Source organism: Thrips palmi, unplaced genomic scaffold (genome assembly GCF_012932325.1).
Source record: "Thrips palmi isolate BJ-2018 unplaced genomic scaffold, TpBJ-2018v1 HiC_scaffold_1, whole genome shotgun sequence".
Classification (NCBI taxonomy): Eukaryota; Metazoa; Arthropoda; class Insecta; order Thysanoptera; family Thripidae; genus Thrips; species Thrips palmi.
The window spans coordinates 12,498,078-12,520,773 of record NW_023144620.1 but is presented as its reverse complement, the minus strand read 5'-3'; the positions used below and the strand labels follow the sequence as shown (position 1 = coordinate 12,520,773).

The 22,696-nt window shown below is 47.1% G+C and overlaps 3 protein-coding genes across 4 annotated transcripts; 2 read left to right on the top strand and 1 right to left on the bottom strand.

Annotated features, from left to right (window-relative positions):
• Positions 1-564: 564 nt before the first annotated feature.
• On the top strand, positions 565-10,490 carry LOC117646301. Its single transcript, XM_034387203.1, has 35 exons — positions 565-735; positions 822-1,008; positions 1,706-1,906; positions 2,008-2,147; positions 2,226-2,404; positions 2,477-2,726; positions 2,793-2,880; positions 2,960-3,160; positions 3,248-3,456; positions 3,538-3,703; positions 3,804-4,056; positions 4,135-4,394; positions 4,484-4,746; positions 4,836-5,090; positions 5,162-5,287; positions 5,371-5,587; positions 5,655-5,767; positions 5,848-6,054; positions 6,123-6,351; positions 6,435-6,559; positions 6,631-6,745; positions 6,814-6,927; positions 6,998-7,126; positions 7,212-7,360; positions 7,433-7,685; positions 7,773-7,984; positions 8,061-8,202; positions 8,325-8,473; positions 8,540-8,665; positions 8,741-8,878; positions 8,952-9,200; positions 9,269-9,416; positions 9,561-9,781; positions 9,850-10,009; positions 10,086-10,490. The coding sequence occupies exons 1-35, from the start codon at positions 622-624 to the stop codon at positions 10,286-10,288; spliced, it is 6,291 nt and encodes a 2,096-aa protein (XP_034243094.1). The 5' UTR covers positions 565-621; the 3' UTR covers positions 10,289-10,490.
• On the bottom strand, positions 10,490-16,928 carry LOC117645011 (kinesin-like protein KIF6). The gene is made up of 16 exons (XM_034384924.1): positions 16,612-16,928; positions 16,424-16,524; positions 16,281-16,352; positions 16,167-16,209; positions 15,856-15,960; positions 15,568-15,668; positions 15,274-15,390; positions 14,925-15,056; positions 14,255-14,486; positions 13,893-14,057; positions 13,261-13,579; positions 12,304-12,407; positions 11,857-12,010; positions 11,611-11,738; positions 11,330-11,440; positions 10,490-10,789 (listed from the first exon to the last, which is right to left on the bottom strand). Exons 1-16 carry the CDS (start codon positions 16,675-16,677, stop codon positions 10,532-10,534), a joined length of 2,208 nt encoding a protein of 735 aa, XP_034240815.1. The 5' UTR covers positions 16,678-16,928; the 3' UTR covers positions 10,490-10,531.
• A 268-nt stretch (positions 16,929-17,196) lies between these two features.
• Positions 17,197-22,581, top strand: LOC117646741. Of its 2 annotated transcripts, none has more exons than XM_034388017.1 (10): positions 17,197-18,636; positions 18,728-19,036; positions 19,122-19,253; positions 19,354-19,624; positions 19,702-19,915; positions 20,001-20,162; positions 20,249-20,379; positions 20,463-20,834; positions 20,909-21,110; positions 21,197-22,581. In XM_034388017.1, exons 1-10 carry the CDS (start codon positions 17,411-17,413, stop codon positions 22,147-22,149), a joined length of 3,972 nt encoding a protein of 1,323 aa, XP_034243908.1. In that variant the 5' UTR covers positions 17,197-17,410; the 3' UTR covers positions 22,150-22,581. The 2 variants fall into 2 exon arrangements, with proteins under 2 accessions (XP_034243908.1, XP_034243828.1); XM_034387937.1 differs by having other exon boundaries at positions 21,191-22,581.
• The last annotated feature ends 115 nt before the right edge of the window (positions 22,582-22,696 follow it).

Here is a 22,696-nt window from a genome sequence, read left to right as displayed (position 1 = left end):
CTAGGCGTTGGGTTTTTATTTGAGGGGTGCAGTACGCTCTCTTAAGCCCCCTTCCGCCTTCATCCCTTATGAGACAAAGTCGGGGCGCGATTGCGATTGCCTGCAAAGGCAATGGGTATTGCCTATAACCAGCCGACGTCTCATATGTAACCCCCCCCCCCCAAAAAAAAAAAAAAAGAAAAGAAAAAAGAAACCACCCCTAAAACTGCCCCTGTCAAACTCCTAACGTTCGTCGCCGTTTCCATAAAGCGCCCGCAGGACCGCAACGGAATGCCTGCGGCACTCCTGAGATTCCTGAAGGGAAAGGGGAGGCCGGGGAGGGGACCCCCATCGTGGGTGCATGGGAAATACTTTTTGAAGCGCGCCGACGTATGAAAATAAACCGTTTCACCGCGTACGGAAACTATGTCGCTTCAGCTTCTCAACTGCTGAGGCCTGCCGTGTTCGATCGGGTCGGAGATTCCGTCTGCTGCTTTGTTGTGTCGTCTGCAGAGGCCAGCAGAGGCTGCGACGTTGGCGACTTTGGCGCCACCTGCAGCGCCGGTGGTCCACCTGTCAACCAGCTGGGCGACCCGAACGCCAGTCCAGGCGAGTCCGGGCGCTGCAGCTGCGGGACAGAAGATGGACCGGAGCCGCTCCGTCAACATGGGTCTGCGCCGGTCGGCGTGCGCGTGTGGCGTGTTCCTCGTGGTCCTGTACGCGTGTCTGGCGGTCGCGCACGAGGATGCATCCAACGTAAGTATGCGGTCAATGGTGCGGCCTTTGGCGGTGTCCAAGCGCACGACGGCGTCGAAGTCGTCCAACTTGTTTTGACTGTGCAGCCCGTGCCGCTGCCGTTGCTGCTCGAGTCCTTGCGCAGCGACATCCTGCACCTCCCCGACGTCCCCGACGTCCGGCGCGTTTCCCGAGGCGTGGGTGTCGGCGCGAATGACGCGGTGCTTGCGGACGCCGCGGTGCCCTGGTACTCGCCCGCCACGCGGGACGACGACAACTCGGCGGCTAGGGACGGTGAGTTTTTGTTTTTGTTGGTTTGATTCTGACGATTTTGTCGTGGCGTGCCGCCGCGCCGTGCCTTGAGCAGGCCAAACACGAGGCCGAGCGTTTCAGAAGAGTCACGTCTCTGTCGCGCTTATGGGGCGGTGCGTGAGAGAGAGAGAGAGAGAGAGAGAGAGAGAGAGAGAGAGAGAGAGAGCGAGAGCGACAAACCGATCTTCTGCTTCGCTCGGCGTGAAACCTGAACGGTTGTCATGCTTTTGCCTTGCCGATCGCGCCCTGTTCTCCAGTTCTCGCATTCCTGTCCACCCGCATCCCCATCCGCCTTTTCTCGGAAGCCTGTCTTCCGACCCCTTTTGACGCCTTCCCCCTCCCCCTGCTCGTCTCCCCCTCCCCTATCCCCGCGAGCAACCGGTGCCGCACAGTTTGTAAACAAACGTTCTCCGCCTCGCCGGAGTGGTTGGCTCTAGGAAAGTTATACATAGCCTTCGGCACGTTTTGAATTGTCGCCTGTCTGTGTGATACCTTGTGAACAACGGAAGATCAGCATCGTTACCGTTTTCTCAGGTCAGGGTTGGGTGTGATCGTCAATTTTGTTGAAGCGCTTTGCTTGTCTCTAAACGGGCTGCTCAGGTTACTGACCGACGTTTTCGAGTTTCCATTTTGTACGTGTTCTTGCTGGATGTTTATATGCATTTGTGTTTTGTTGCAGAGCTCCAAGTTACTGCTCTAATCAAGGATGAGGCTTTCAACTATGGAGCTGGAGTTAACAAGTGGTATTCATTGGTCGTTGGCAGTACAACACACTTGGTGGGCCTTGGCTCGTCAAAGGAACTTACTTTACTCACCGCCACATTCGTTTCCCCAGATGTTGGGTCTGGACACACCTATTCACTTGTACAAAAGAAATTTGGTAAGTGTGTTGTTTAAAATTTGTTGCTAAGTGTTGTCGCCATATCTCTTCCTTTTCAGGGATTTTATCTCAATTTTCTATAAGCTATTTTATCTTTGCAGCTCTTAGCGGAACACCTTTGGCTGCTGGTCTTTTTAAGCATTGGAATGCTGTGTCAAAGACACTTGATGCGATTCTTGTTCTTTCAGTCGATTCAGATGATGGAATCTTGATGTGGTATCGTATCACTGCTTCTGGCTTGGTAAGTGAAGTTTTGATTCAAGTCATACGTTTCTCTTTGTATTATTGTTATTATTGTGTTTTGTTTCTGTTATTTTAGGACAATATAAGACCACCATGGCCTGTTCACAAGAAAGCATCAAATCTTAAGGTGTTCCAAGTCAGAGACAGGATGAAGTTGTTAATTTTAACATCTTGTGAGTCTTCTCTAGAAATCTTACCCTGCATGGCCAGTGCTGACCTTTATGACTTCAGTTTAGATGCTCATCTGGATCCCAAGTAGGTCTCTTAATTCTTCTGGCTGTTTTTGAATGAATTATTAGAGTGTCTTACCTTTCTGTTTTGCACAAGGCTCTCACAGTCTATAACACTTGAGGAGGAAGCTGTAACAGCAGAGGTTGGTGCTGTGGGTGAAGAAATTTATCTTGCATTAGCGCTGCCACAAGCTAGTGCTGTTAAATTGTATCGCTACGTTTGGCCCCTGCCCTCTGAAATAAGTGGAATCGGCAACCATTCCATTTATGGTTGGTTTGATCCATTTTGGAAGGACTTGCATAGCCCTCGAGTAGCACATGCAGTTTTCTTCCATGTCAGCTATAAGGTACGTTTCTATTTATTGTTGATGAACTTGTTGCATTGTTTCTTTAACACTGTTCTGGCACTTCAGATGTATCTTGCTGTTGGTGGGGAGAGTCCTACAGTGCACCGTTTTGTGAGTCCAACAAGGATTGAGATTGTTCCAAAGGCTCTTGAAGGTGAGTTGTTTATGTACCAAATTCCAATTCTGTACTTTCCAAAATTGTTAACTGTGTTTCTGTTTTGTTTCACTCTTAGGTATTGGTTTTGTCTCAACTTGGGTAGTTTTACCTGTTCCTACCTTCCGAGATGAAGTTATTTTACTCGCTGAAGTGCTGCACTCTGAAAGTGCTCCTGTTATGAAGGAAGTTGTGACTTTAACTTGGTCTAGTTCCGGTATTTTCAAATGGCAGAACCAGCCTCCGTGCTTTGTTGGCGGAGTTAAGTTTCCTGTGGAAGGTAGTATTTAATGGAACGCTTCAGAAATGATTTTTGTATCTTAAAAGTACTGTAATGGTTCAAAATTTTCATCTTTCATGATTATAGGAGCATCTTGCCTTATAGCTGGGGGTGACGAATCTCGATTGTATGGAGCTGTAGCATATCGAGTAGGAGATTCATCGGTGGTGTCAGTACTTCTACCGAGGGGCAAGCAGGCTTCTTCGGTGTACCGCATTTTCACTCAACTTCAACCAGTTCTGAATCCATTGCTGGCAGAGGTCTTTATTTTGAAAGACGCTCAAGCAAAATTAAAGGTGAGTTGTGTCCCACATTCAATGTTTTACAGCATCAAGAAATTGGAGGAAAGAGCTAAGTTTTGTTTTTTTTTGTTTCAGGATGAGTTAATGAATCAGATTTTTGAAATGGATAGGACTGAAAAACTTCTTTTGGATACACTGAGCGTGAATGAACCTAACATAATTAAAGCCGATTGGGTCATATCGGAAGTAGAGACGCCTGAACTTGAAAATACTGGAACACTTCCTCCAATTAATGAACCTGGTAGTTATTATTCTGTTAATATAAATGTCTTAAACAACTGTTGTTTAGTTTGTCATCTTTTTCTAAATTTAGGCAAGTACTAACAAAACACATTTTTCAGATTGGACACCAGAAGATCAGTTGGTTAAAATACAAGAACTGAGGGAACTTTTGAACCTCTTGCGTAATTCGACAGAAAGTTTATTAGGCTCATTGGAGGATGCAGCAGTGCCTGTGAATGGAGAATTGCATTTGGATGATTACCAGGCTCTTCTTGGAGGTGTGGAGGTCACCAACCATGCAGAGTTTGACTCTCTATCAGTTAGTGTGTTGAATGGGGAGCCAGTCCCAAGTCTGCTCAAAGAGATTGTGAGGTAACGTTTACAGTTAATTTCTTATCTTGAATTGCGTTAGAAATTTCAGTTTTTATATAAGCTTTTGTATCTGTTCAGAGTTGACAGAGTGGACAAAATTGGTGGAACCAAGACATTGTCCAAAGTAAAAGTAGTTGATGTAGATTTCGTGACTGTAAATAATATTCAAAGGGATGATCTGGTATTTAACATACCCAATAAACCTGTGAGGCTGTACGGAAATTTAGAAGTAACTCAATTCCTTAATGTTGAGCAAAACGTCGATTTACCATCTTCAGGGACTTTTGGTGGAATAGATTTGTCTGAAGAAATTTTCATTCCAGGAAGGGCATTTCAAGGTGAGCAGTCTTGTCATTATTGGAACTTTTTGATTTTTTGAAGAGTCTTCAACTTTACCCTTTTGTTAACTTTATTTTATTTGTTTCAGGAGTCGTTCATTTTGATGAAGTAACAGTTGAAGGAGATTTAACTGTTGATGTCATCAACAATGTGGCAATGAGTCCCCGCAACCTGAAATCCATGGTATCGGGACAGAACAATTTGCAAAATGTGACCCGTTTGGATAGCCTTAGTGTTGCTGGTAGTGTTCAAGTTGAGAGAGTTAACGGCTTCTCTTGGAGTGATTTAGTCAAGAGGCTTGTGTGGAAGAATGAGTCTACTATTATTGAAGGCCACACCAAGATCCAAGGGGTAAGACTTTCAAATAGTTAAGCTTAACTGATTTGTTTTTGTCTGTCATGGTTTCCAAAGTCATTGAAATTGTTTTATTTTTTTTGTAGACCTTGACGTCAGAGCAAATTGAGAACAGACAATTAAATGGTCTGGACTTCCCTGCTGACTTTGTTCTGAAAACGACTGAAAGTCAACACATCATTGCCAAGAAAACCATGAAGAATGGACTGTTTGTTGGCTCTTTGGATGTCTCCAATACTGTTGATAGAGTGCCTGTTAATTCATTTGTTACTCTCCGTACTAATCAACACCTTGATGGAGAGTTGACCCTTTCAGAAGCTGATATAAAGGGTGATGTAAAGGTAAGATTTTTGGAGAGTTTAAATTGTACTGCTTGCTTCAGGGAATTTAAACATGTTCCTATTCTCTGCAGGTTGATTGGGCTGTTAATGGAATTCGTCTGAATCAAATGAATTCACAGAGTCCCCTTATCAATGAAGGTTCTGTGGTATCTTCAAATGTTCTCTTTAAAAATCTTGAAGTTCTTGGGCCCATTCAGGTATGGCAAGTGATCGCGTCGTACAATTTGTACCTGTATTGGTGGCAAAGATGACTCCTAACTGGAAGGGACCTCTTTTGTAGATCACAGGCCTCCTGGATGGACGTGTCTTTAAAGATGACATCTTAAATGTTGTTGTACTGCCTTCTTCTGCGAACGACACTGTTCTGATAAGTGGGAAGAAAATTGTCACAGGCAGTTTAAAGGTAGATGGCTTGGGAATAACTATTTCCTCAGGATTTGTTAATGGAAAGAAAGTATCTGATATAGCTCGGCTGGATCAATCTCAAGAATTTCATGGTAATATTTCTTCGGTAGTAATTGGGTAAAGTTTACAAAAATTTTATTCTGTTGAACACGTTTTCAGGTGAAAAATCTATTCAACATGCTGTCTTTGGAAATATTCAGCTGACTGGTGTATGGGATGATGTTAATGTTGTGGACTTAAATGCTGAGGCAGTTCGCCTCACAGGCACTCAAGTAAGAAATTATTTCTGCAATTTTTCTGCATCTGATCAGGGCCAACAAATTTTGATATCCACTTTCATGATTGGTTTCAGGACACAAATACTCATTTGAACTTCATAGACCCATCTAAACTATTTGCATCTAGGTTGCTTATAACAGAGCAACTGAATACTCACGTTGCAAGCACAGCGTCAAGCCTTTTGTCAGATGGTGTGTGCTCTGTAGATAACTGTGTAATTCAGGGCCCTGTCAATGTCAATTTCATGAAAGTTGCAGGAAATGTTGTGATTAATGGAAAGGTGAGTTCTCTTCCTCAATCATTTAAAGCCAATTTGGTCAATAGTGCTCACTTCTCTATTCGCTCTAGGTCTGCAACTGGAACCTTGTTGATTTTGAGACCCGTCGTGTGAGTCGATCTCGTCCCCAAACCATCTCTGGCAACATTTCTTTTGGCAATATGAATGTTAAAAGTCACGTCAATATCTCAGCTCTAAACAATGTACCTCTTCAGAATTTCAAGAAACGTGTCCTGCCAAATTTCTCTAGCTATGAAGATCTAGAAAAGTTGTTACTCTCTGGTGGCTTTGCTGTCGATGGTAAGACACTTCTACTTATCCTAATTGTTTCTGTCCTTTGGTTGTATTTAATGATTTATTCCTTGTCCTCTCCCTTTTTTCAGAGCTTTTCATTGAAGGAAATATCCGTACTACTAGTGGTGTGAACTTCCTTAATCTAGCCAAGATTGCTCAGAATGCTGTGAAGCTTACTGGTGGCAACACTTTCTCAGGATCTCTCTTCTTTGAGGTCAGCATTCTCATTCTCCTCATCCATTTCTTTGATCTCAATTTTACAAGTCCCAATTTTGTTTTCAACAGGACTCCTTGTCAGTTGGTTCTCTGGATGTACGTGGTCCTGTGAATCGCTTCAATCTGGCTTATATGATTGAAGATGCAGTGCTAAGGAATGATCTTCAGCCAGTCACTATTTCTGGTAATCTATTAAACATTCTCTGGCTAATGCTTAGTTGTGCGTTTTGCTTATACCTCCTTCTTTTTCAGGTATTAAGAGATTTGATGCTGGCTTCACCGTAGAGGGAAGCATTGTGACCAATAATCTAAATGGTTTTGAACCGTCAAAGATCATCACTAAATCTTCGTCGGCTTCTATTCTAGGTGATTATCTTTTATGCTTGTCATATCAATAAATGTGACTCCGTATCTTACTTGCCCTTTAATTTTCTAGGATCTCTAAGAGTGCTAGGTGGTGTGTATGCTGGAAACGTTAATGTCTCAGGACTTCTGAACGGTATTCCAGTGTTAGCGTTCCTCAATAGGTATAAGTATTTAGGTGGAGACCGTCATGAACTCTTAGGTAAATTTAAATTTTTTACTTGTAAGTTTTCAAGTTCGTCAGATTAAAATTATTAATAAATGGTTTTGATTTTGAATTTTTTCAGGAAATGCTCACTTTTTGGAAGGAGTGGCTGTGGATGACTTGTATGTCATGAACTCAGTAAATGGAGTGCATTTGGAACAATTTTTCAAGTCAACTGTGATGAAAGATGAACCTTCTCGCATCCCAGGAATCAAGTTATTTGTGAACAGGGTACTAGCCTCTATCAGTGTTTCCAGGTTTCATCTTAACTATTGAGATTTCTTCAACACTTCCTTCTTACAGGTGGCTTTCACTGTTGTGGATGTGACTGGTTTGGTTAACAATCTTCTTTTAAGAGAGATGGTTCAGGATGTGGTTCTTATCAATGATGATAAACCAGTGGTAATTAATGGGAGCATTACAATTGCCAATGACCTATCAGCACCAGCTGGTGTGTCACTCACAGAAAATTTGATTGCCCTGGAACTAGATGGATGTTTGATAAAAGAATGGGTGGACAATGCTATCTACCTGAACAAACCAACTGACATCTTGGGCAAGTCATAATTTTATTCTAAGTAGTAACAATATGTGTTGCACCAATATTTACCAATTTTTATGTCGTTTTTTATTTGAATTACAGGTTTTAAGACATTTGCATCCATGAGCTCTAACTCAGACTTATCTCTGTCAGTCATCAATGCACTGGACCTTTCAAAAGTAATTACCCTCAAGGATCCTCAGAAGATTCCTTCAAATGTGCGCATACTTACTGCTGCAATGCGTCATAATGTGAAAGTGGATGGACTTGTGAATGGAAGATTGCTTCAATCAGAGTATGACAACACTTTAATGGTATGTTATGTGGGTCTTCTTGTTGAACATAAATTCTTAAATTGGCTTGCCTTTGACAACTATTTTGGTGTTCCAGTCTACAGGAAATCAAATTGTTTCGGGTTCTAAGACATTCCTCAGTGGCTTGACAGTGAGGAATGATGTTCTCATCAAAGGGTACATCAGTGGTAGGGATATTACAAATGTGGTCACTCTAGAGGATAATGAAGCTGTAAATGGTAAGTGTTTGTCTCATGTATTATTATTATTATTATTATTATTTTTATTATTTTTATTATTATTATTATTATTATTTTTATTATTATTGGATTGCAAACTTTTCACATGCTTGCTTTTGTAGGTCCATTGAAATTCACAAATGTTGTTGTTGGTGGTGACATGAGGGTTTCGAGCCTCATATCTGGCTTGGATGTCACTCAATGGAATGAACGTGCATTCCTTACAAGATCTACTCAACCTCAGTTGATAACTGGATCATGGGATGTGAAGGTATTTCTTTTTTGCACCATCGCTTTGGGTACAGGGAGTCGATCACTTAACCAACTGAATTTTCAGGGCCAAGTGAGGTTCATGGAACGCGTCGGAGGACATGGTTTATTGGGCGGACAAAATGTGAATAATTTCCCTGAATTTATTCGCGAAACCAGGGAGTTTAATAGGAAAACACAAGCTGCTATTAAGGTATTATACTTATTTATTTGACTAAAGTGAGGCAGAAGGGCTTTAGTTTTTTTAAATGTTGTCTCCCCTTTGCAGGATGAATGGGTACAGCTTTGCCGAGATACTGATGCTCTGTTGGCCAAGGCTAGGGCGCAGCCTTTCTTGTTCCAGCAGTTAGAAGTTGTGCAAGCGATACAGTCAAGCAAGAAAATCGCCAGCATGCATGCCTTTGAGGTAGGATTTAAATTTAGACTTCCTGTACCTCTCGAATTCTCATTCCTAAAAGGTTGTTTTCTTTTCCTTTTAGGCTTTGAATGAACAATTTCTGGCTGTGAGCTATACTGACCTATGTTCTGGGGCTATGTACCGTTGGAATAGGCAGAGAACTGCTTGGGACCTCCTTGATGAAGCTGTGCAGAATATAGGTAGTGTTGAAAAATGGGCCACTCTACGAAACCCAGAAGCCACTTACCTTATTACGTCAGCTGCACAAGAACACAATTGCCCCTACCAAGGTGGCAATGTTTGGCGGTTTGAGCCATCAGTTAAACTGCGGGTCAGTATGTTTCATTTGTGTATGAACCTTGCATTGCATAAGGTACCATGATCGATTTTTCCTCTCAGAATGTCTATACTATGGACCCCTGGCATGATGTTAGTGTTGACCAAGAAGCTGGTCGCTTGCACCTTCTTGGCCGCTCCGGAGTACATACTTGGTCTTTGGAAGATGGAGATGTTAAGTTAGTCAGCAACAGCAGCATTCCTGAAAGTAGTAAGTTTTGAGATTAAGAGGCTTCTTATATTCTCAGTGGGAAAAGAAGTGACCATCAATACTTCAGTCTGCTGGGCTTGTAGTATTGATAGGTACTTTCTCTCCATTTTTTTAGGCTCAACCAATTAATTCTTCATTTTTCAGGTCGTTCTCAATTTTTACCACGCTCCGCTGGTCTTGGTTTGTCAGTTACTGATGGCAAGTCAGTGACAGTGTTAGAAGGCCCAGGATTCAATGCGACACAGGTTTCTCGTTCTGCTAATAGCAATTTGCCGGCATGGAGCAGGGGCAATGTTGTGGCCATGAAAATTGCTGATGGCCGTAAGCTAGTCGCAGTGTCTGCTGAGGGCTCTGACTTGCTTGTGGTAAGTTCTGATGTGGTTGATATTTCCAGCTGTTCATTTTCAATATGACCAACACAAATTTATTACAGGTGTATGAAGATGTAGCAACTGGTCAGTCACTGGCAAGGGTTCAGGTTGAAAATGCACACTCTCTTAGTGTCATGGAACTGACAGCTCCAGGTCGCAATGGTCAAACTTTACTGGCTTTTATTGAGAATGAAAGGCATTTAAGAGTTGTTCAGTACAAAGGTAAGTTCTACACCAAAGGTTTTTCGTCAGACATAAAATAACATTCTAATGAAAAAAAATTTTTTTTTGCTTGCAGGTGTTGAAGGTTTTGTCGATGTGACAGAAGCTAAGTTGGCAGTTTCGGTAAAGGAAATGGTTCCGGTCCGTTTGTTCACCCGAGGCCTCGTTAACCAGCGCCATTTCCTGCTCCTCCGGTCAGATCTCCAAGTATTATCTCTCGAGGTTGAAATGGCAGGCGACCCCCTAGATGAGACCCCATTAAACTGCAATTTGGTTTAATTTTCAAATTTTATATTCATTACTTGTTCAACATCAAGTACCTGTAAATGTTGATAGATCTAAGGAACTTGATTGGAAATTTTATTTAAACAATTTGTTTATGTGGATATAAAATGTTCGTATGAAATCCTGTCTCTAATGCTGTTTCCTCTAGTCACTGTTTTAAATGTATATTGTTTAAAATAAATTGGTGTTAATTAAACTTTTATCTGCTGATTTCCCCTTACAACTCCTACGATCAAGCTACGGCTGACAAATCCGATTTCTAGCCTTGTAGAATTCTATTATTTCCCGGTCAACTTCGGGTTCCCCTGTGAGGGCTATACTGTTCCGAATGTAGTCCTCGTCGTCCTTGGACTTGGCCTGGTCCGCGGCCGGTGCTTGCTCCGCTTCGTTCTTGGTGACGGGGGAGGCCGTGGCAGTGGCGACGGACGCGTCCTTGCCGACGTCGATGGCCTCGTCGTCGTCCTCGGTGCGGTGCTGGTCGTCTTCGGCCTGGTCCTGGTCGCAGACGATGGCGGCGGGGCAGGGCAGACACGTGGGCTCGGGCCGCGGCGGCAGTGGCAGCGCCACGGGCAGGGGCCGCGTCCAGAGGGTGGTGACGGGGACGGCCGGGGGCGTGAGCGTGGCTGGGAAGCACGGCTCGGCCTGGACCTCGGCGAGGCCCAGAGCGGCGAGGGACGGCGGAGCCGTGGGCTCCGTGATGCACGGGCACGCGTTGGTGCCGGCCTGGCCCGCCGACCACGGCCGCAACTGCAGTCCCTGAGTGCCCTGTAGGCAAGCAGTGGCAAGCAGCCCTTTAGGCGGCGGCAGAGCGGCTGACGGGTTGCCTACCTCACGCCAAGCACCGCAGGGAAGTCCCAGGAGAACCGCAGACACATGGGTGCAAGTTGGGTTGCCTATCAGGCAGGAGCCGACTGGGCCTGCGGGAATGCAAACCTGGACTTGCTGTGGATCAGGGCGTGGGCCCTGGCTGGAGTGGGGGCGGGCCGGGGTGGGGCAAGGGGTCTCTGGGTTGGGGGAGGGTACGGTCACGGTAACGGGACTGCAGCAGGACATCTGCGCGGCCCACCAGTCCTGGAACTTCCGCAGCAGTCGCAGCTTGGCCTGTTCCACGGCGTGCTTCTGGTGACCCGTCTCCACCTTCAGAAGCTACGCGAAGGGAGAGGGAGTAGATTATTTCAGATCAAACTTCGCAACAGACGTGGAACGAGCAGAGCGATTCCGAGGAGCGCTTTCCACTTGTCTCTCTCACTCCAAATAGGCGCGAAAGAGACTGACGAAACGCCCTTCGGAGTGAGTCCGCACACGCTTTGGCAGACCTGCAGGTCCATCAGAGTTTTCCTGTAGCTGGCCTGTTCGCCGGCCAGCTCCTCCTGCAGGGCCGCCTTCTTGGCCCGCTGCGCCGGCTCCGAGTCGCTCAACAGCTTCATCTCGTTGTGCAGGCTAACTGCAGACAAGAGCGACAACACTGGTACTCGAGGGACTTCCACGAGTCTGCTGGGCGCTCGCCACGCCACGCCTTGGCCACTCCTTGGCCACGCCCACGGCGAGCGCCGGCCACACACCCATCCGCTTCCTCGTCAACTTGATCCTCTCGGCGGACACTCGCGCCTCCTCGAACTTGGCCCTGAGCGCCGTCTTGGTCATCTCCACCTCGATCCTGTTCTTCCGGTCCGCAGCGAAGATCTTGAACGCCTCACGCTCGGCCAGCGTGAAGTTCTGCCCTGAACACGCAGCGGGGCATTACGAAAAGTCGCGACGCAGTGTTTTGGGCAGGGGCCTGGAGACTGATTCCGAGAGTCGTTTTCGTCGCTCTGTCTCTCTCGCACCTATACGGGACGCCCCATGAGTGCGAGAGGGACAGAGCGACGAAAACGACTCGGAATCAGTCTGCCGGCCTGACGCGTCGCTCTCACGCGCATACCGATGAGGCGGCGGATGACGGGCTCGTACTCGGTGGCGGGCACGGGCAGCGCCGGGAATTGCTGCTGCACCGCCTGGCCGGCAGGCACGTCGTCGGCCTCGGCGTCTTGCTGGTCCGCGGGGCTGGGGGTGGGGCTGCCTGGGGTGGCGTGCGCACGCTGCTTCTCTTTTCTCAGCAAGTTGATCAAAATGGCTGGTAGGTTCGTTAAGGGGCCACGGCAAATGTGCAAGTGTACCTGATCTCTGAGCTGTTGTAAAGTGGAGTATGTGTGGGCGTCATCGTATTATCGAGCCTACGTAAAATAACTGTAGAATTTCTGACAGTGTACTGCTAGCATGCCTTAGAGGTGCATTGTGTGGACGCCTCCGTAGCAGAGCGACACCGAACAGGGCTCTCTTCGTTGTCTCTCTCGCACTAACGGGGCATCCCGTGTGGGTGTGAGAGAGATGGAGCGACGAAGGCTGTGCGGAATCAGCGCTGGGCTACTCCCGCTACTGCCCCTCTCAGGGCCTCAGGCCGAGGACACGCGCGTCGGGAGGGGGCCGTCAGGCTCGGGGGCCCGCAAGTTGAAAAGAAGAACAGCCGTCAGACTAGGAATGATTTTATTGCCTCAACTTTACAATCCAAACTTGCGCCAGCTTCTGGCCTGGCAAAGGTTCAAGAGGGCGAGGGCGGCATGGGGGCACCCCGACGGCCCGACGCGCGTGTCTGTGCCGAGTCGCCGAGAGGGGCGTGGCCAGGGCGTGGCCTGGGCGTGGCCTGGGCGTGGCACATCGCGGCGTGTCGCGGTGTATTGCTCTAACGGGGCAGGAACACGACGGCCAGCACGCCGACGAACGCGGTGTAGAAGGCAACGATGAGCACGGCCAGGAACAGGCCCACGGCCGGGCTTACAGCTGCACGTAAAACCCCCGCAGCGAGGCGGCCGACGTGGCCTCGGCCCTGCCGCCGTCCCCCTTCCCCGCGTCCACCTCGCCGTCCCCTCCCCGCGAGGCGCCCTGCCGGCCTTCCCCTGGGCCTTCCCCCTCGCCGGCCAAAAGGTTACAGATCTCGCTGTCGCGCTGCCGGATGATCTCCCGGAAGTGCTCCACCTGCGTCGCCACTTTGGACGGCAGCTCCTGCTTCTTGGGCTCCGTGGGCGTGGCCGGGGCCTCACCGTCGCGCCCGCAGAGGGCGTCGCGGAGCATGGCGAAGCAGAGGCGCACCTTACGCGGGTCGGACGGCACCGCCTGCTGCGCCACGACGCCGTCCTCGAGCGCCGCGGCGGCACCGGCCACCTCGGCCACCCCGGCGTCGCGCCGCAGGTACTCCTGCACCCAGGCGCGGCACTCCGCCACCTCGGCCTCCGTCAGCTCGTCGTCGGGCTGCGTGTGCACCTCCACGTTAGTCACACCGCACGCAAGCACCATTCGCAACGTCGTCACAGGGAGGCGGACCACAGAGGGCCAGAAGACCGGTGGAGGCGGTGAAAATCCCGGACGCGGTTTGAGCTACAGAAGTCGCTGAATGGAACTCGAACCGAACGTGTGACCCCACCGATGGATTGCTCTCCGAACGAGGAATCCTTTGGTGGGTTCACCCGTTCTATTCGAGTCCTGTTTAACGACTTTGAAGCTCAAAATGTGTCGAGGTTTCAGCCGCCGGCGCCGATCTTCTGGCCCACTGTGCGGCCCTGACCTGTGCGCCGGCGGACGCGGTGAGCAGGGCTATCTGTTGCTTGAGGCGGCGGACGTCGGCGCGCAGCAGGGAGATCTCTTGCTGCGGGTCCTTCTCCTCGTTGAGCAGCGCCTCGTTGCGCACCAGGGCCACGCGCTGCGCGAACCGGCACGTGGACAGGGTTTCCTGCAACCACACGTAGTTCGCGAGGAGTGTAGCTAAGGCCGATTCCTACCGCACCGCGCCGTCACTCTGTCTCTGCCACATCCTTACGGGAGTGCGAGAGAGACAGCGACGAAGGCAGGGTTCGGAGGAGTCAGTCTGCAGGGCGGGGAGTCGAACCCGCGGCCTCGCCATTTTGGGCGCGACGACCGCCGACTCACGTCGATGTTGTTCTTGTGCGAGGACAGCGTGGCGAGCATGGCCGTCATGCAGTTGCCGCCCAGCGAGTCGCGCAGCACGGTGGTCATCATCGAGTTGCGGTACGGCACGTGGGTGCGCCGGCTATCCGCCAGCGCCACGATCACCTGCTCCAGGTAGTGCAGCGACAGGTTGATGTAGCGCGCCTCCGTCAGCAGGTTGCCGTCGATGCCCGTCTTGTGCACGCGCTCCGACCTGCCGACCAGGAGGCACAGGGCGCCGCGGGGGTCAGAGGGTCGCGGGTGATGGAAGAGCGGCAGTCACAGCCGCAGACTGATCCGAGAGTAGCTTTCGTCGCTCTGTCTCTCTTTCCATACGGAACGCTCTGTCTGGGTGCAAGCGAGGCAGAGCGACGAAAACCACTCTCGTAATGAGTCTGCAGCGCACAGTAGACCAGAAGACCGGTGGATGCGGCCAAAACTGTAAACGCGTTTGGAGCTCCAGAGTCGCTGAACAGGACTTGAATCGAACGTGTAAACCCCCACAAATGGATTCCTCGTCCGAAGAGCAATCCATTGGTGGGGTCACACGTTCGGTTTGAGTCCCATTTGGTGGATCTGGAGCTCAAAACCCGTCCGGGAGTTTGACCGCCTCCACCGGTCTTGAGGCCCACTCTCGCCCAGTCTCGCCTACCCCGCCAGGTCGATGAGGTGCAGCTTGGAGCGGCGGATGGTGGAGCTGCTGGCGCTGCGCGTCACCACGTGCACCGTGAACACGCAGTGCGAGCGCGACGAGCAGGGGTTCATCGGCGTCTCCGAGATCATCCTGCGGCAGGCAGCGCCCGGACGCCCGGCACTCTAGCGCCTGCCGTGCGCGGGGTAGGCCACGCGCCGCGCTGCCGAGCCGAGCGGCTCAGCCTACCCCGAGCACCGCAGGCGCCAGGCGCTTGGACTTGCGTCGCAGGTCGCAGGTCGCAGGGAGACGCGGAGTCTGGAGACTCAGGCCTGCGGCCCGCGCAGGACGGCTGGCTTACATGCTTCACCTATTGGTGTCGCCCAGGAACAGGAAGTTGAGGGCCTCCTCCTCGCTGGACACCGCGTGCATGCTCAGGTTGCGCAGGTTCATGGTGCCGCTGTTGTCCTCCATCAGCAGCACCCTCCTGGGGATCCCGTCGACGCGCGGAGCGTTACTCGCTACTCCCAAACCTACGAGAGCTTGGTGCGCCGAGGAGGGGAAGGGCCATGCAAGCCCATGAGTGTGAGAGAGAGAGGTGCTCCCAAATGGGCTGCTCACTCGCTCCCCCCGCCCCACGCGCTTGAGCAACGAGTCGACTCACGGCAGCTCGTCCAGCTTGGACACCTTGGTGTTGAGGAGGTCGTAGCCAGTCTCGTTGTAGATCTCCAGGTAGGAGATGTAGGTGCTGTGCGTCACGCCCACCTGCAAGGCGTGCCGTGTCAGTGTTCAGTCGCGCTGCAGACTGATTCCGAGAGTCGTTTTCGTCGCTCCGTCTCTCTCGCACCTATTCGAGACGCCCCTTGAATGCGAGAGAGACGGAGCGACGAAAGGGACTCTCGGAGTCAGTCTGCAGGGGCGCGGACGGCAGTCAGCCAGGACGGTGCCTCACGTCCAGGAAATGCCGAAAGATGTGTTGGATCGTTCGGGGAATGATGCCTCGATCTTCGTAGCAGGAGAGGCCGCCCGTCATGCTGTACGTTTTGCCGCTACCTGTCTGCAGAAATGCACGGTCAACCGCGCGTGTGCCACAGGTGCGGATCCAGGGCGGGGGTAGTGAGGGTAACTATCCTGAAAGCTAGGCAAAACGCTCTGCTTTGCCCCTGAACGTCGGCAAAAAGCAATCCTTTCCCCCTCCTTAGCAAAATTCTGCATCCGCGCCTGGCGTGGCGTGTGCCTGGACTCGCCCTACTGAGTACTTACTTGTCCGTACGCAAAGATGGTACCATTGTAGCCTTCAAGCACGCTGTAACAGGACAAATTGATGTTTCAGTGCAATGTATTGTTTTGTTCCTTGAAGTGAACCAACCGAATCACCTGTCCACCACTGGTTTAGCGACTATGTTGAAAACTTCTTCCTGGCTCGATGTATGAAATACTTTTTGAAATCTGAAAATAGAGGATTATCATATAAGTCTGCAGAAATTCAGCAATGTTACCTCATTAGTTTCAAGTAGTACCTATATACAACAGTTTCTGGTTTTGTACTGGAAATGCCATGTGGCTTGAGATTGAAAGTGAGCGTTTCGAAATCTTCTGCTGTTTCATTAATTTCATATTCCTAGAATCAATAAAAGGTTTGTCCCTTGATTAATTTTCAAAAAAATTTCTGGCAGGCAAATTTAGATTGGAATTATTACTAACTTACCTCTGCCTGATTTTTGTTTAGCACTGGTTTTATGCGCCCGTATACTTTGATTGGATTTTTAACCATTTTGAAAAAAAATTAAGTTGTAAACAACCCGCAAATGGCGGCCAACAAATCAACACCGCCGCCTTGAAAGTGTCAGTCTTGTCTGCTGGCCGGGACCACCGGGACCCAGAAGCATTCTCCTGTTTTTACTGCACAGGAATTTTCAAAAGCTTGAACGTCGCTGGATCTAAACGTCCAAAAAGTATTCCTGCATATTGTCTACTTCGATAGACGCCTCTGTTTGTCTATATTCTCTAAACTTCTCACTGTCCCAAAGAAACATCAGCGTTCTGAATGAAATTTACGCGCGTTGCCACTACCAACATAACGACATAAATCTGTACCTTAGGAACGTAGTTTTTGTCACATTAGAAAAATTGCAACGCTAAAACTAATATTTCGCCACATTTTTTTTTATAAAGTTGAAAATTATATGTTGTTGTCACAGTGCTTATCCAAAAAGGATATGTAATCCTTCCCTTTAAATTTGGCAGGACATTATTGACAGTTAGTCGTCTGTTCGCAGATCTCCTGCTTATAGCTGGTTGGCAATCGACAGCTGCTTTTGTTTTCTGTTTTGGGTTTGTGATCAAGTTTGTCTTTGCTCGAGATTTGTGTCATTTTGGCGTCTGCTGCATTCTCTTAGAATGTGCTACAAGAGAGCCAAAGCTATTCTGGTTGCCGAGACGAGTGTCTTGCGTTTTCTCAGGCCGTCCGGTGCTGCCATGCTCACTTAAAAGCAACCGGATTCGGAATGGCAGCGAGCGCGAGCAACGAGTGCTCGGAAGCCACTCGGGTGCTTCTGGTGGACCCGCAGTCGCTGCCGGTTCTGCTGCAAGGCGACCCCCAAGGGAATGCCGGCGACATCCCGGTGGACCTGCTGCAGCAAGCCCTCCAGGGCGCGGCGGGCATCCAGGACGACGACGCCACCCAGGACGAGTCGGCCGAAGAGGTTAGCCTGGATGCACTGGCCGTGTCGGGTGTCAACAATGACAATGAAGTTGTGGCCATCTACCAAGGAGAAGGCGGCCAGACGCACACCATCAAGATTTCACTCGCTGAGGCTCAATCACTTGGCCTGCAATTCACCAACGACAGTTTCCCAGAGTCGCTGAGCAATGGCACGTTGGTCGAAGACATCAAAGGAAACCACTTGGCCGTAGAGCAAGGAGGTACCAATGGCTCGATTGCATTGAATAATGGTGGTCTTTTGCAAGGAGTGGCTTGTTCTAATGTTACGTCTGAAGGGAGGATCATCGACACGGATGGCAATATTGTCGAAACCACAGAAGCATTGCAGATTCTTCCAGCGTCACTTTCCTCATATCTATCCGATGGTTTGAATCATTCTTTATCCCTTGTGCAACAGTATGATCTTGATGGGACAGTGACTTACGCTGTCAAACTTAAAGATCAGAATGATACAGTCATGGGAACGGATTATCACATTTTGGAGCCAGATAGCTCCGCGAAGACTGGCCTAGACATTGAAGAAGAGTTAAAAGAGGCCAACTTGAAGCAGAATATTCTTCAGTCCTCACAAACTATTCCTGCAGAGTCCATTGGATTGACTGCGTCTGTTACTTTGAACAATGACTCAAATGCAATACAAGTACCAATTTCCACATTGGAAGCATTATCAAAGCAAATAATACTTCCAGCTTCTAATTCATCTGTACCTATCTCAGTCACACTTGCCATTCCAACTGAAACTTCAGTGCAATCTCAAACTCCCATTGTATCATCAAGTGATCTGTCTTCTACAACTGCTAATAAGTTTTATCAAATTGTGACCAACCGTAATAATGTAATATCCTCAGGTGCTTCAACTCCCTTCACCACCCTTGTACCACAACAATCTCTTACAGTAAACCAACAGCACTCACAGCTCGCCAGTTCTGCAGCACTCTTGAATGTTCAAAACACAGCAGCTGTAGCACTCTTAAGCAATAACAGGAATATTGCACCTAGAATAGATAAGTAAGTTTACACCCATTTTCCTGCTACATACTTACCTGGCAGTTTCAATAATTTAAAAAAATAAAATTAAAAATTTGTTTTGCTGTTTCAGGTTGCCAACTCTTTTACCAGCACCAAAAGGAATGTCAAACTCAGGTGTAAAGACTATAACAGCATTAAAAAAACAACACTTATCTACCAATGTAATAAGTCCAGCTGTGACAGCCACTTCATCTGTACACACACCAGCAATGGCTTCTGTTGCACCAATCACAACTCAACCAAACTTGGGGACCGCATCCAGTTCAAAGTCTCTTTTACTAAATAATAGAACACCTTCATCCAATTCTAATTCAACAAAGCCTTTAGGATCAAGTGAAAATCCTATCCAGCTAGTTCAGCAAGGACAGACATTTCATAGGTAAAAGATTTGTCATTTCTGTGTACATGCAGTTCCAATCTGTCATAGTTCACAATTCATTCAATTGCCATGTTTATTCTTTCAGCATGCAAGCTCTGAGTCAGGCCCAACTTCGTCAAATTGCCACTGTATTGCAGCAAAAGCACCTTAGTTCAAATTCCACTGAGACCAAAAATGTCCTGTTTGATGAACAAACAAAGACTCGAATTGTGTACAGGTACACTTATTGTAATACTGTAATAATTGCATTCTGCCTGAGGTAATCTGTAATAGAATAATAATTTTTTCTTCTTTTTCTTTTTTTCATGTTGCTATAGGGTAGTATACCCTGAGGATGTTGATCTCCAGCAACCCTCATCTCCTACCGGAGGCCCTGGTAGCATGTCAGCTAAAAGTTCTAGTCGCGTCAAGGGTAGGCGTGGTCGACCTGTTAGGAGCAAGCGTTCAAAGCAACCAGGCACTGATAGGAGCTCACTGAAAGCAGAAAGAGGCTTCGTATCTGAAGATCCTGCTACCTTACAAGTAGCTGACAATGGAAAGGAAGTTGAATCAAAAGATGATAGTACACCTGCAGAGGAGGCACCTAAGGTGTGTATATTTACTTTGCTTTTGTGCACTATACATCTTCCTTTGCCATCTTTTTTACTAAACTATTGTTTAATTAGATTGACAAGAAGAAAGCTTCCGGGTCTAGAACAAGATCTGGTCGCGTAATCCGCCCCCCTAAGCACATGATGAAAGATTTCAAACGCTTGCACTACACAGATTTTAAAGAGCGAGATGGAAATGATTCTGATGGTGGCTACTCAGACTACAGTAACCCAGAACAGCCAGTTGAGACACCTCCCCAGAAGGAGGTTGAAGTTGAACTTTTACCAGGTATTACTTATATTATCTAAATTAATTTTGTAGTTTTAACAAGTTTTAAAAATTTCTGATTATCATTGTTTATTGTTTTGCAAAGTGAAAAAGAAAATATCACGCTTTAGCTGTCCCACTTGTCAAAAATTGTATCTTGGCCTTGGCCGAATGGAAAAACATTTCCAGCAACATCCAGACCATGGATGTTTTGAAGAATTTAAAAAGCAACTATTTGCCTCAACACCTGGAGGTGCTACAAATGAAGGTATGCGTACTGCACATCTAGAATATCAATATAAAATGAGATATGTATTCGTAGAGTATTCATTCCGTTTGCCTTTAAAAAAATAGAGACATCTGGAGAAGCAGAGGCCAAAGCCTCCATATCTAAATCTAATGTAGCCAAGGGAAAGAAAAGAAGCCAGAGTTCTAGTCAGTTAGAAAAAGAGCGGGCAGAGGTGCGCAAGCGTAAATTAAAGCTGGTAAATATCTTTTCCTTTTTTCCCCCTTTTTCTGTGATACGATTTCGTCCAACTCTTGTCACTCAATATCACGTATTTTACAGGCACTTCAAGCTTGTGATGTTTCGGAAATTATTGAAGTAGCTGGCCCTTTAATTGCCCGCTACTCCTCTTTGTGGGATCTTTTACTATTAAGACTCATGGCTGAAGATGAGAAGAGAATCGAGAAAGACAACAATGCAGAGATTATTGAAGTCAATAAAAATGGATCAGGGAAACCTGTGAATGCGGACTCTCTGGACAAACCTACTATTCCAGTCAAGAGTTTGTCTGAAGACCTACATCGCCGCTCCACCTCAAATAGAGTTCAGTGGTTGTTGATGGAGCTTGGCTCCCTAGCAGACACACTCCAATCTTTGGCCACAGAATTATTTCAACCAGCTATGATGCATGGTGACAAAAAGGACCACATAGAGGTATGTCCCAAGGTTATAATTTATGGTTTTTTTTTTTTTTTTTTGGTCATTAATTTTTGTATGTTGGTTTGCAGATAAATAAAAAAACTGTTTCTGGGTTACTTGGAGTAAGCTGTGGGGTATACCGTGTGAATGAGGAACATTTACTCAAGAGAATGGAATTGGTGTCTGCCAACTTAAAACAAAAAAGCTACAGTGATACAGACACCCCTCCAGAAAAGAAATCCAGGAATCTCAGTGAAGCTGTTGACATAAGATTAAATTTGAATCATGAAGGTGTGTTAGTTATTCTCTTATGTTCCAAATTTATTTCTGCCTTTTGTTTCACTTGGAAAATGAACATTTTAAATTGACAGTTCCAGGTTCAGGAGTATCCTCTGAAGATATCTCATCTCTATCACTGATGGTTAAACCAGTTGATCCGGACAAGGTGTTGCTGACAAAGCTTTCTGATGAGGATATGCCTTTCTTGAACTCCAGTGATGACATGATTTGCGGAAGTGAGGACCCTGATCTCTCCACTGACAGCAAGCGAGACCAAGATGCTGGCCTTCAGGTTGTGGATGATATTGTCAATGAGCGGCTGAAAAACTTAAGTGATAATATGAACTTTGCAGTTCCGCTGCAGAGTGGTTTGAATACATCTAGTTTAAATGGGGAGCAATCAGGACTCCATCTCATAACAGGCTTTCAAGGGGTTGAGAACTCCATATCAGTTAGCAATTCCACTGTGATATCTAATAACATAACAGAAAACAAGCCAGCCGTAAGTGTGTCTAGCATGGACTTGATTAGTTCTTACTCCATACCTTCGCTGTCTTCAACTGGTACTCACAATGTGAATTCTGAACCTTCGAATGAATTAAATTTAGAACCAGTAACTAGTCAAAACATGCTGGGTAGTTTTGAAATAGGCCTATCTTCTCTGAGTACTTTTGATGCTCTTCAGTCACAGTCTTCAAATGTACCTCACTCTGAGGACAGCTTCCTAGAAAGCTTAAGTTCGTTTGAAACACCTCTCACTCAATCATGTAGTTCTGCAAGTGCACCAGTGTCTTCCTTTGATGATGGAGTTATGAAAAATAGTTCAATGCTGCAGCTGGAAAGTGGAACGACTGATTCACCTCGGCCACCTCCTAAATTTATTTCTACTTTCACACCAGCTGTAACAAATGATAAGACAACCTCTATTTCAACTGCTCAGAGGTTGCAGAGAAGCTATTTAGAACTTGATAGCGGACTTGATGATGGCTTAGATTTAGACTTTGAGGCCTTCACACAGGAATTGGGCATGAATAGGAACAGTAGTTCGTAAGAAACATATTTATGATTACAATCAGGTTGCTAGGGGAAATTTGAATGTTTGTGGGAACTTGTGATTTACTTTTATTGAGGTACTGACCATCTGTGATTTTTTTCTCCTCTTCTATTAATAAATAATAATGTAGAGCTCAGTTTCAGTATTGACAATGTGCCACCTTTCATGAGTTAGCTTTGCTCAGAAGCCCCCATACTGAATTCTACTGGTTTTAAAATGTGAGAAGTTACAGTCACATTTACTGTTTGTTTTGTTGTATTTTATTCGTTAGGATTTTATATGGTTTAGATTTTCTTACATTAACAGAAAGTAGTTTTAATTTTGTTATTGTAAGTACGCATCATGGCTTTTAAATCTAGTTCTTTAAAGTCGTCCCCTTCACAAACAAACTCCTCTTTTGTTTGCAAAAATATAATTTTGTCTTTCTGAGCTTTCTACTTAATCATTAATGTGTTGATCATTAACATTTTTGTTGATCAAGATGTCCTGTGTCTTTTCACAGAACATTGGCAGTATTTTCCAAGGGAAGGGCATTTTGAAGGAG